This window comes from Amphiura filiformis, chromosome 4 (genome assembly GCF_039555335.1).
Source record: "Amphiura filiformis chromosome 4, Afil_fr2py, whole genome shotgun sequence".
NCBI classification, from domain to species: Eukaryota; Metazoa; Echinodermata; class Ophiuroidea; order Amphilepidida; family Amphiuridae; genus Amphiura; species Amphiura filiformis.
Window position 1 is genome coordinate 73,453,127 of NC_092631.1, and position 13,853 is coordinate 73,466,979.

At 36.5% G+C, this 13,853-nt stretch overlaps 1 protein-coding gene across 1 annotated transcript; it reads left to right on the forward strand.

The window, feature by feature from the left end:
• The first annotated feature begins 40 nt into the window (after window positions 1–40).
• On the forward strand, window positions 41–13,452 carry LOC140151392 (uncharacterized). Its single transcript, XM_072173717.1, has 7 exons — window positions 41–347; window positions 1,636–1,971; window positions 4,287–4,513; window positions 6,152–6,247; window positions 7,367–8,215; window positions 9,391–9,590; window positions 13,086–13,452. Coding segments are annotated over exons 2-7 (1,677 nt in total). The 5' UTR covers window positions 41–347; window positions 1,636–1,667; the 3' UTR covers window positions 13,087–13,452.
• Window positions 13,453–13,853: the final 401 nt, after the last annotated feature.

Genomic DNA, 13,853 nt, shown 5'->3' on the forward strand with positions numbered 1-13,853 from the left:
CTTCTAATCTAGAATCACTTCCGTACACATAGTTTATTTATGTCTCGTTTATGAAAAATAAGAAAAAAATTTAATTTGAAACTAAACGTCCATCCCCATATTAAAATCGACTAGACCGGGAAGACGGGAATTTCCCGGTCGTTTCCCAATTGCCTCTCACCGCTTGATCTATGACTGTGGACAGGTCATCACTGAAATCAGTAGAATGTTTTAATTAATGTGTTTTAAAAGCATATAAAATGTCTTTCCTGTTTTGTTAAAGCTCGCTCATGCTCACATGAGTTCAGCTCTCAGGTCATGAGTAAATGACATGGGACAAAGTCCATAGGCTATAGCATGAAAAGCAGGTAAGCTTAAAAATTACATTACATTTTTATTTGATTATTTGCACTATAAATGATAAATCTGAAAAACATTTATGTCACATATCACTGCATATCAGTCACATATAAATACAGCTCAGAATATTCACCATATAAGGGGCTGGGCTGTGCAATAATTATGAGCCCTGGGGAGGGTACAATTGGCGGGGCAAGACATTTTTGGCAAGAGGGGGGGGGCAAGCGATTTTTGGCACACATTCATGGGGCGCCTTTTAAATAAAATGCGCTAAAAAGGCTTAGGAAAACGGTATGGAAATGCTTATGCAAATTTTCATGCTCGCTGCGCTCGCAACATGTATAGACCATTTTTATATGGTTTGGAAATCAGGATCCCAAAAATTTGGCATGTGCAGGGGGGCAAAGAATTTTTGGCAGGCCGAGGGGAAGGGGGGGATGAGGGCAAGCGATTTTTGGCGAGCCGTTTGGAAATTTTACCCGGGGAGGGGCTCATAATTATTGCACAGCAAGTCCCCCGTGCTTTGTATGCTGTGAATTCTGAATTCACAGCATACAAAGCTTGCATATTCATGACAGTCAATCATGCGTGTGTAACAAATCACGGCAGCATTAATTGCGTGCCTTGAGAGCGTTGCATGTCGTGGCATTTACGCGATCGCTCACAAAAGACCGTAAAAATATGTGCATGGTATGGTATGTGCATATTAACCAGTTTCATCTCTAGCACAAAAAGTCATCATTGGTAAAATTGTACTTCTAAATATTTATCTAAGTGTTCTTTGAAGTGAAAGCTACAAATCATTTTGGAAGCAACAATTCAATCTTCAGTGATCGCCTTTGCTAGCTTCAAGTGCAAAGTGTTTTGTGCGCAGGACATAATACTGTATAACCGGTATTGCATTGCATTTCGCTACACAATCTAGCCAAATGGCTATGCAATCACACAAACATGTCATTTCTGTTCCATTGCCATATATTGTGTGTATAATTATATGTACATGTGTTTTTGTTAGTGAGAAGCATCACACCGTTGCATCCTGATTATCATATGGGTGTCTATATGTCAGTGTGCCGTGTGTCTTACACAGCTGAATCACAATCATGCAGAGGTGCAGGTGACACTTATATAGAGGCACCCCCAATCATGGGCTTGTCCCAGTCAAATTAAGAAATCAGGAAAATTCCCACTTTTTAAGCCAGAAATGCCAAATTGAAAGTAACTATTTGGAGTCCCCAAACTTTTTCTTGCCACCTCCACTGTGTATACTCATGTAAAGTAAATTATTTATTTCAGTTCTGGGGAAAACCAGTCATCATAATCTCACCATGTCTGCTGCTTCACATGAAAAGTACCAAGTGGAAGAAGTGAGTCCAGCGAACAGTGCCCTCCAGCCATTCCCTGTCGGCGACTTTAATATACCATGTAATTGGGACAGTGATAATCACAATTCAAGAAATATTCAACCATTTACCTTGGTAAAATTGAGTGAAAAATGCTGGGAATATGCAAGCATAGAGGGGGAATTCAGCAAGGCAGGAGCAAAGATTATGCGCATTGATCGAATAGAGAACAAGGAATTATGGGAGAAGTTCCATGCAGAGAGTAAACGTATGCTCAGATCAAGAACAGGTAAATTTGAATTATATGGGATTAAGCATTGAGTCAATGGAAATGTGAATGATTGGGTTGATTTGTGTGATTTAGGCCTGGTTCGTCTATTTCCCTTCCATTTCCAGTCATGCTTGTTGACATCAAATCAAATATTCATTCAGAACTAAGAACATAATGAATTGGAACATATTGGATAATGAATACAAATGTACCTGTTGCACCGATTATTCAACATCCAATATATATTATATGGAGCAAGTAGTTGGATGAGTAAAGGAGTGAGTTGTTGGATAAGCATAAGCAAAGGAGTGAGTTGTTGGGTGAGTAAAGGATTGAATAGTTGGATAAATAAAAGAGTGAGTAGTTGGACCTGTATAGGATCATTGAGTAGTTGGATGAGTAAGGGAGTGAGTAGTTAGATGAATAAGAGTAATTGGATGAATAAATGAGTAAGTACTTGGATGAGTAAATGAGTGAGTACCTGGATGTGTAATGGAGTGAGTAATTGGATGTGTAAAGGAGTGAGCAGTTAGATGAGTAAATAAGTGAGTAGTTGGATGAGTGAAGGAATGAGTAGTTGGATGAGTGAAAGAGTGAGTAGTTGGATGAGTAAAAAAGAGAGTAGTTGGATGAGTAGAGGAGTGGGTCATTGGAGTAGAAATGAGTGAGTAGTTGGATGAGTAAAGGACTGAGTACATGTAGTTGTATGAGTAAAGGAGTGAGTAGTTAGATGAGTAAATGGTTGAGTAAAGGAATGGATAGTTGGATGAGTAAAGGAGTGAGTCATTAATGAGAAAAGGAGTGCGTAGTTGGATGAGTAAATGAGTGAGTAGTGGATTGAGTAAAGGAGTGAGTAGTTGGATGAGTAATGCATAAGTATTGTTATGTGTAAAGGAATGGGTAGTTGGACAAGTAAAGGAGTGAGAAGTTAGATGAGTAAAGGAGAGTAGTTGGATGAGTGAAGGAGTGAGTAGTTGGATGAGTAAACGCGTAAGTGTTTTTATGTGTAAAGGAATGAGTAGTTGGACAAGTAAAGGAGTGAGAAGTTAGATGAGTAACGGAGAGTAGTTGGATGAGTGAAGGAGTGAGTAGTTGGACGAGTAAAGGAGAGAGTAGTTGGATGAGTAAAGGAGTGAGTAGTTGGTAGAGCAAAGGAACAAGTTCATGTAGTTGGATGAGTAAAGGAGAGTAGTTAGATGAGTAAAGGAGTGAATAGTTGGATGAGTAAAGTAGTCAGTCATTGAGGGAGTGAGAAGGAAGATGTTTAAAAGAGTAATTGGATGAGTAAATGAGTAAATACTTGAATGAGTAAATGAGTGAGTACTTGGATGAGTAATTGGGTAATTGGATGTGTAAAGGAGTGAGCATGAGTAGTTGAATGAGTAAAGGAGTGAGTAGTTGGATGAGAATAAGGAGTGACTAGTAGGATGAGTAAAGGGGTGATTAGTTGGATGAATAATTGAGTGAGTGAGTAGTTGATGAGTAAAGAAGTAAGTAGTTTGATGAGTAAAAGAGTGAGTAGTTGGGATGAGTAAACGAGTGAGTAGTTAGATGAGTAAAGGAGTAAATGAGCGAGTAGTTGGATGAGTAAGGGAATGAGTAGTTGGATGAGTGAGTGAGTAGTTAGATGAGTAAAGGAGTGAGTAGTTAGATGAGTAAATGAGTGAGTAGTTAGATGAGTAAATGAGTGAGTAGTTAGATGAGTAAAGGAGTGAGAAGTTATATGAGTAAATGAGTGAGTAGTTGGATGAGTAAGGGAGTGAGCAGTTGAGTAAGTTGTTGGATGAGTAAAGGAGTAGTTAGATGAGTATTTGGGTCAGTAGTTATATGAGTAAATGAGTGAGTAGTTGGATGAGTGAAGGAGTGAGTAGTTGGATGAGTAAATGAGAGAGTAGTAGGACGAGTAAAGGAGTGAGTCATTAGATGAGAAAGGAGTGAGTAGTTGGACGAGCAAAGGAATGAGTACATGTAGTTGGATGAGTAAAGGAGTGAGTAGTTAAATGAGTAAATGAGTGAAAAGTCTGTCATTGGATGAGAAAAGGAGTGAGTAAATGGATGAGCAAAGGAGTGAGTAGTTGGATATGTAAAGGAGAGAGTAGTTGGACAAGTAAAGAAGAGAGTCATTGAATGAGAAAGGAGTGAGTAGTTGGATGACCAAAGGACTGAGTTTTTAATAATTGGTTGTGTAAATGAGTGAGTAGTTTGATAATTAGTGAATAGTTGGATGAGTAAATGAGTGAGTAGTTGGATGAGTAAAGGAATCAGTCATTAGGTGAGTAAAGGATTTAACTCATTCAGATACTATTTGTATTTTGTATTCTCTCATTATACAGCTGTGAATGAAGTTTATTTATTTCATGGAAGTAAAGGTAAAAAAGAGGATATTTGTCATGAAGGACTTGATCAAAGACTATCAAGAATAGGCCACTTTGGGCGTGGTATCTACTTCAGCAATGATGTGAGGAAATGTTTTTTCTATACGAAGGAGAAGAAAGATCACTCAGATGAGGATAAACAATGCACTGTGTATAAATGTAGAGTTCTACTTGGAATTGTTAAGGTATGTCCTTGTCATCAAATGTTAATAGAACTAAACAGGTGAATGAAGCAAAATGAATCATACAGTATCAGCAAAACTGATTTGGAGGAAATCCAGTGGGTTGTTCAATTTCTTATAGATTGATTATTTACAAAGTTATACAAATTATATATCAGGAATAGAAAATCCAATTTCTGATGGAATTTTCAACATATTGTATATTACATTTAAATAAAATGGGAGTTGATTGACAGTGACCCAGTTTGCTTACTCTGAAATATGTGTCATATTGTACTTTTGGATTGTTTCTATCTTGATATGGTACTTACTTGTTGGTTATCCTCTTGAATACTTATCAAGAAAGACTAACAAAGAGGCAATGGGCAAAGAGTAGCTCTAAATTGTGGATCTAAACTGGTTGTGGTTTGGGGAGCTGATAACTTTCTAAAGTAGTTTGTTACTCCATTTTCTCACAGTTCTGGGCAAAAAGCTGAATTTTTGATTTTGGCTGTGATCCTCATTGAATTGTGGTTTGTTATCTCTGCATGGTCTAATACTCTTGGGGTGAATGACCTATCTTTGAACCTCAACATCATTTGAACGTAATACCTATAGATTTATATCTTCCGCTTTTCTCCAATGTGCCTCTTTAGCTCAGTTGGTTAGAGCGTTGTGCTGGTAATACGAAGGTTACTGGTTCGAATCTGGCTGGATGCACTGTTTGGTTTTTTTCAACGTTTATGTGCACTGGCCTACTCTGGGGAAAGATTAAAATTTGTTAAACCTCTGCACCTGGTAAATTTTCTTAGTAGCGGTTGAATTTATATGCCACACATTGCCAACAATGTGCTAAATACACAAATCGTATGTATTCTGTGCAGCACAATATCATTTAATTTGATCAAGCCTTGCCAAAATAACCACAAGTTACATGATTTCAGTCTCCTAGTGTGACAAACCAACATGTATGTCTCATTGCCCAGGGTTACATGTATATATGTACTACTACTTCCTGGTTAATTTATTTTCAGCCAACTTTTAAGTTTGTTATTCTTTGCCAAAATATTATGAAATGATATGTGATGTGACCAAGCAAAATAAGTCGGACATATTAAATTTTCAGTTTCTTATAGGATTTTAAACAGCATTTGCAAAGTTACATTTTGCAGAAAACCCCATTGAATTTAGAGAAACAGTTCAAAAGATATGAGCAATTTAAGATTTTTAAAAACAGTAGGAAACAAAAGGAAATACTTTCTTCTATTTCCATGGTTTGACTGTATCTCAAAATCAATATTTCTGACTGATTTTGCTTGATCACATTACATAATTAGTAACAACTGTCGGGAAGCTTTTTTGGTCATTTTAAGCCAAAATAAGGAGGTAAAATGGAAGAAAACCCACTTACTATTGTGGCCTCTTAACTGAGGAGATTTTTAAATGTCTTAAAATAAGACATTAGTTTATTGCTCTGTTGTTCTACCAGCACAAAGAATTTGTTTAGTACCAATTTCAAGGTGTAATGTAACTTGTGACAAACATACAATATACATGTATACACTACAAATATACCAAAAAAATCAGTTTGAAAAATATTCAAATTTATTTTAAAAGATCGTACATCATGTTTTAAATTTTAATGTTGTCTTTCCTTGTCAGGTGTATCCAAAGGGACAGAATGCAAAAGACTTAAAACGAGAACCACAGCTAGACAAACCTGGACCACTAGGAATCAAATATTATGACTCTGTCCAGGTAATCGAGTATGATTTAGTAGTATGCCTACTTTGTGGATAATTGAGAATAATTGCTCGTTCATTCACCTTGTAAACAAATAAATAAGATAACCACGCTTGTTAATTGTTTATTGAAAAGTCTATAGGGCTGCCACCTCCAAATGTTACACTTTTCTCACTGAACAAGTTTGTAGTCTATTGACCATGCTTTAAATTTAACAAAAGCAATAGAGGATTATGAGATGAGTACTGCATTCTGTCATCTGTGCATGCTTGTGTGACTGAATAAGTTTGTACCCTATAGATCAAAATTGACCAAAATGTGACATTTTACCCTTATAAGGTCGTTTTCAGTATTATCAGTCGCATGGCTCCTTACAAAAATGTAAAAAAGGTAAAGGTAAAGAAGTCAAACCTGTATTTTACAAGGTGGAGTGCCCATCTCTCTTTCATTAGGGATTGTACAAAAATGTACAAAATCTGATTTTTTAGATTTTATGATTTAGCAAATCGCTGACAGTGCCTTTAATTGGATAGACTCACAGGAATCACAGTGTATTTGTTTTGTTTGTTTGTTTGTTTACATATATAGGTTGGCCTGTAAGGGACACACACTTGGGTCTATTTTTGGTCCAGACCTATGCAAAATACACAAGTCAGGCTTGCTATATCCTATAAAAACATAGTGGTCTATATAGAAGAATCCGACGAGCCAAGTGATGGTCAGGATTAAGTCGGCCATAGCTGGGGGCCATCTGCGCCAAACTAGCTTAGTTTGTTTGGATTGTGATCCAAGACACCCACTATCGCAAGCGCATCAGAGTGTGTAGCACTTGCGCCGCGTCACGGGAGTGGTAAACGCTGCACGTCTATGATACTGGCGTCACGTAAAATGGATGGATGGCCCCCAGTGAGGTGTAGGAATGTGGCTTGTCGGATTCGTCTATAGATTAAAGGAAGTTAAATAGTCAAGAAATAGAGAAAAGCAAAGAAGGCCATGCCCAACAATCAATATAACAACTTTGCTCTTAGCCCTTGGGTCGAGACTCGAGAGATAAGAAACAGGAAATTCTCATCCTATGCCTCGATGACAAAGGCTGCACTAATAGATTTCTTTTTCTATTTCAATTCAATCTAGGGCCAAATATCAGAATTTGAAGAATTTATTGTGTACAAAAGTGAGAGAGTACTACCAGAATACATCATAACTTGCCTTCCTCCAAAGTCATCATCATCAGCACCACTTAACAGCAGCCAATCCTTGCCAGCATTTACAAACAATGTGCAATCATCATCATCAGCAGCAGCTACCACAAATGGTCATTCCAACTCAGCTCCCAGTAGCCCTACAAATTCTGTTGAACTTGACGATGAAGAAGCATGGGAACTTCAATTTTTGAGTAAATCAAATGAACAAAATAGTAAGTCAGCTGATGAAACAGGTGCTGGGAGATCATCAGCAGCAACAGGTGGCGTGAAGGAGGAACGATCCGTTAGTGTAGGATCTGAAGGCCCTGATGATGAGGAGAAATGTGACAGTGCCAGCGAGGATGATGAATTTGAAATTCCTCCTGAGGAAATTTGTGATAGTGCTGGAGAAGATGATGAGGACTTGTATACTGCTGATCCATCAGTGACTACAAATAACCATCATACGAAGCCCTCAGGTGCTTCTAATGCTCCAGATCAAGATGACTGTTCAGCAGCAGCAGCTTCTCCAATGTTCCAAACTGATGAAGAATTTGAGAAACACCTGTTGGAAGTCAGAAAAAGAGTCCAAGAAAAGAGGAAGGCTCAGAAAGACAATCCATCCCTTCCCTCTGCTAATTCTGAGCCTTCTGCTGCTACAAGTCAGCCGTATCAGGTAGATCCTGTGTCGCCAGCTCTTGATGATGAGCATCATAAGAGACTCATGGAAGTCCGGAAGAGAATGCAGGAAAAGAGGAAGAGAGAGAGGGAAGGATTGTCAGTGGAATCTGATGATGAGGTAAATACAAAGAGATGCACCCAAAGAGTCCTGACTCAGAATCGATGGTAAATCTCCCAATATTGGTTTGTCTTAAATTATCAGGGAAAGTTGTAGCACTAAGCATGTGTCATAGGCATGATGCATAACACACAAGCTTGCACTTTAATATGAAAGTTTATCTTTACCTTATTTTAGCAAATAATGCAGAGGCGCAGTGTGTTGCACTTCATGAGTGACACACAAAGAGTACCAACACATGGCAGAGTTGGTACTCCTTTTTGGTCTATTCTCTATGGGTAAATCAGTAATAAATATCTTAGTGTCTCTTAATAAAGAAGGACCACTTTTGGAATGCTTGTTCAAATCCTTGAATGAAATCCTTGAATCAGGCAAAAAAGACAATTCAGGAAGAGTTTTTGTCCATTTGAAGTCACAATAACAAGGTAAAGTGGAAGAAACTCCACTGGCTAGTTTAGGCTGTTACGTGGAGTTGTATGGGGGACTTGTAAATGACCTAATTTCATATTATAGGATCGTACATTATGGCTTTAAATAGGACGAGTTGACAGATATGCTATAGCTACAATCAGCAAAATAAAAGAGTTGGTCCACTTGCTCAAAACAATTCAAATGTATGCCATTCCAACAGTATGAGGACAAGTGAAACAAGTCTGTTATGTTAAATTAATTGAGATTCTGGTAAACAGATCCAAGAAAATGTAGTATACTCACTCGATATATTTCAGTTCCAATCAGGAACCTTGTTCACTCTGCAATGACTGTAAAAAGTGTTTCTAGATGTCAGCAGACCCAAGTGGATGTGATGACATCGCCACTTTTGCTGGTTGCCATTGTGAGATGATCTGGTCAGATTCTGTCCAATTTGTATGCCCCCTCGTCCTTGTTCATAGTGTTTTTGCCGGGTTTTTGCCCCTGCTCCTGATCCAAATCAAATCAAATGGCTTCTTTAAGGCAATGCGTGGTTGACCAGAATCTCAATTAATTTAACTTGACTTTGAACGATCCTGATGAATCTCATCAATAAGTCTGTTATGTATTTGAAGTAAAGACTCCACACTGTATATCATCCTTCCCCACTCCCTATCTTTCAATGTATATTCGCTGGTTATACTTATTATTAGATTATAGAATGTGTTTCATTCATCCCATTATGATTTATTACTTACTTTAAGGAAACAACTGACATGACTACCGATATAGCTACAGATGTTGTAGATTCTCCTGACCATAATGTCAATCAGGCCATTGATTCCTTGGTGCCTCAGTTTCTTGAATTCACTGGATGTGAGGATGTTGAGGAAGCCACTCGCTACATAAAACATGCTCAGATGGACCTCAATGATGCTATTATGATGTACTTGAATGCAACATGGTGAGTTGTTCAATGTGTAGACACTTACGAGGGGGTATCAAAAAGTTTTAGAAATCGCCCAGAAGTGAAAGAGCTATATCAATGAAATTTTGTCAGTGCAATTACTGGTCCTTATTTACACTATGATGCAAAAATGGTCTCATAAGAATGTTTACTTTTTTTACAGGCGACGCTAGATGCTAATAACCTGCTGCCCCATACTGCGCATAAACTGCAAGATTGAGAAAATTGAGGCAAGCAGCATTATTAAGATCCTGCATTTGAAGGGTTGCAGTGCCCAGAAAATCGATGATGAAATGAAAGTTATCTTCGGTGGTGATTGTGATATTGTCACTGTTGCTTTTTGGAAAATGAATTTTTTTTTTATTTCATCACAGATTTTTTGGGCACTGTAACCCTTAGAATGGAACTTAATCATGCTACATGCCTCAATTTTCTCCATTTTGCTGGTTATGTGGTTACATAGGTTGCACTGACAAAATTTCATTGATATAGCTCTTTCACTTCTGGGCGATTTCTAAAACTTTTTGATGCCCCCTCGTATATGTACACCTGTATACTGAAGGCAAATTACTGTAAAAAAAAGTATGTCTCAAAGTGCATTCATTTTGCAGTGTGCAATTGTCTCAGAGAAATTGGCCAATTTAATTTTATTCCTATTTTTTTGTTAATAGCATTTGTTGGAACAATTGTTTAATTAACACTTTAAATTGGTGAAATATTTCATTAAGTGTTTGTAAGTTTTGAAAGCTCTGAGCATCTCAACTTTTTCAAGCTTATTTTGATTGAAATGCTTTCCACATTGGATTTTAAAATCTTCATTTTAGCCTTACTAGGGCGATTGGAACAGATCCTATGAAAAAGTAGCCTGTGTGGTTGCTGTTGCCATTAACAAATATTTTTCAGCATTGCAAATATTTTTGGGTGAATCGCCCTCAATTAGTCAGCATATTTTGAGCTCTGCTTGTAATGAAGGGGAAAAAAGCATTGAATCGCTCTTATTAAGGGCTGGGGTATGAACGTTTGGACAGTATTTATTTTGGGACATTAGAGCACATCAGACATATCGTATTGCATTCTGAATCTGAAGAATGTCATTCTGATATCAAATAATTTTGGTTTTTGAAATTCGCAATTTAATACACATTTTATGGCAAATCATTAAAATTGATATTTTTGATATTTAACAGTACTTGAAGTAAACTTTATAAATCTGATGATTTATACTTAAAGTGTATGTAGGTGGGATAAAAAGCCGACGATCAATTGAAAATTTTGACCTTTCGTATTGAAGATATGGATTTTTTTTCCCAAAACACCAAACAAAAATAAGGTCTTTTTGGGAAAAATCCATATCTTCAATATAAAAGGTCAAAATTTTCAATTGACCGTCGGCTTTTCCTCCTGCTACATACACTTTAAGAATATATCATTAGATTTATATAATTTACTTCGAGGACTGTTATATATCAAAATGTGAAAAATATCAAATTTTTATAATTTGTCATAAAATTTGTATTATATTGTGATTTTGAAAAAATGAAAATTATTTGATATCAGAAAGACATGCTTCGTATTCAGAATGCAATTCGATAGGTCTGAGGTGCTCTCATGTTCCACAAAAAATACTGTCGAAACGCAATAAACGCTCATTTTGGATCCCTTAAGCAAAATGTTGCATGTTATTGCTGTCAGTTAATGTGTAGTATGATGTGTTGCATATTAATTTATAAAAGCCATGAGCAGCTGAAATTCAAGGTAGATGCAAATTCCATCACAAAGATAATGAGTTTGCTACAAATGTGATGAAATTATTTAAATTGTTCCATATGATTTGATACACTCAGACCAAAGTTAGACATTTTGAAAATTGAGTTTCACTTTTCTAACTTGCTCTGTACTTAAAGCAATATTATAACATTTTCAAACAAAATAGATTAGCATTTCTTTGCCATAAAATGTTAGCTTTTACTGTCAGATATATCCCTTTTATTTTTGAGCCGAACAACTACGGCAAAGCAAAGAAAATTGGAATTTACTACCAGCGCACACATATGCCATGTCATACCACTCACTCCTTCGGTCATGTTGTGGTACGACCCTTTGTTGTGTATATCAACAAAGCCATGAGCAGCTGAAATTCAAGGTAGATGCAAATTCCATCACAAAGATAATGAGTTTGCTACAAATGTGATGAAATTATTTAAATTGTTCCATATGATTTGATACACTCAGACCAAAGTTAGACATTTTGAAAATTGAGTTTCACTTTTCTAACTTGCTCTGTACTTAAAGCAATATTATAACATTTTCAAACAAAATAGATTAGCATTTCTTTGCCATAAAATGTTAGCTTTTACTGTCAGATATATCCCTTTTTTTTTGAGCGAACAACTACGGCAAAGCAAAGAAAATTGGAATTTACTACCAGCGCACATGTCGCCAATATCGTACCACTCCTTCGGTCATGTTGTGGTACGACCCTTTGTTGTGTATATCACCGTCCCGCATTGTATTTTTATTGTATTTTTCACACCTTATTTTGGCCTATATCTGAATTTCATTATTGCTTACTTTAGTATGATTAGCTCAGATCCTGTCACATATATGTGACCCGTTCTGACAAAACCAGGAACAAGTCTCATTTTTGATATTTCATGATTTTAATACAAATCTAAGCACGGGATAATAAGCTTCAAAATTATACCAAAATTATATACATAGCATCAATACTTTTCAAGATATGGATTATTTTGTAAATGATACCTTGATATTTTTATCGAACGGCTATTCGAGTAATGGGCTCATTAGTTTCCTGCTTTACACAGGATTGAATAGGGATTATCATAGATCAACTGTCAATTATTGATTAAATAAGCCTCTTTCTAATAAGTACTTTCAAGGATTTGAAAGTCCACTCAGGCCCAAGGTCAAATACCATGAAATAAAGAATTCCAAAATTTGATTTTTGTTTATGGGAATGTCATCTTTAAGGGTAGACGAGGTATTGTTGGTCGAAGCAACCTAAAAATCGATTTTCATTATCTAGATCAATATATTATTGAAAATAACACCTTGATGTTTTGCAAAAGTTCATTCTACAAATTGTATACTTTGCAAACTTGCTTAATTTATTGTTGTTAATGAGTTATGTACGTTTTACAAAAGTGTTGTTGTTTACAGCGTAACTCAAGAACCGCCGCACCTATAAAAGTATATCTGTGATATTTTAATTCTTCTATACACTCGCTATGAATTGAGCAATGCAGTTTTTGCTAAAGCTCACTACCATTCGTAAGATGCTGTGAACTACCAAATCACAACAGTTTAAAATAATTAATAACCTAAGGCCTATACTCAAAAACATGCCTGGCGACTTGTTCCGAGCTTTGTTGGAGCTGGTCACATATACATTTCATTATAATTTACACTTTTGATCTTTGTTTTATTTTCAAAATGATAATTGTGACTATTATTTTTTTTCCAAAATTATAGATTTGACTGGAAAGCAGTGAATGATCAATGCAGAAACTTTTTGAACCCTGAAAAGACTTGTACTTATCATCAGCAGCAGTAGCAGCACCATCACCGTTAACAGCACAGTATACTTGTACTCTTACATGGACATTAAATGTTATTGGGTATATCTTTGGTAATTGGTACTAAGAAAACCCATGCCCGTTCTCTTTTTATTTTTAAATACAGACATCACACTGAGAATGGGTATGGTGTCATCCATACACTTCAGGGTGCACACCAGTAAATAGCTCCCATTGACTTTCTGTACAAACAGGGTCCAGGAAAACGTAATTTTCTTGACTCCAGAGCGACTCAGTTCTTCAAAACTTACCCTTTCTGCAAGTCGAAGGTCAGATAAAGTCATCTATTGTAGAAATTATATCTGAGTCCAGCATTTTTTCCAGAAAAATGCCGACTAGATCACCCTATAGCCCATACAGCGTCGCCACCTTACTGAATAGCTTGGTGTTTCTGAAATGTAACACATTTTGAAAGTTTAGCCAAATTGTAATAAAAAGTCAGATCCTGCTCATTTTTCACAGACAATCTATTTCCCAGGCCTAAATGAGGATTAAATATGAATCAGGGCCTAATAGTTGGGTTTTAAGCCTTTTCTAATGGATTTAATTCAGTCGTATTGCACGTTTCCTCGTTTGAAACACTGATTTTTTTCTCCCAGGGTGTGGGAGACTTGTATTTACTGGTGTGCACTCTAGCAGTGGAGCTGGGAATATGGTAAATTAT

Excerpts from the sequence above, each read along its gene's own strand:
- LOC140151392 (XM_072173717.1), top strand. The coding sequence starts at position 1,668 with ATGTCTGCTGCTTCACATGAAAAGTACCAAGTGGAAGAAGTGAGTCCA. Across the intron at positions 4,514-6,151 it reads TTCTACTTGGAATTGTTAAG|GTGTATCCAAAGGGACAGAA; the intron begins GTATGTCCTTGT and ends TTTCCTTGTCAG. Across the intron at positions 6,248-7,366 it reads AATATTATGACTCTGTCCAG|GGCCAAATATCAGAATTTGA; the intron begins GTAATCGAGTAT and ends AATTCAATCTAG.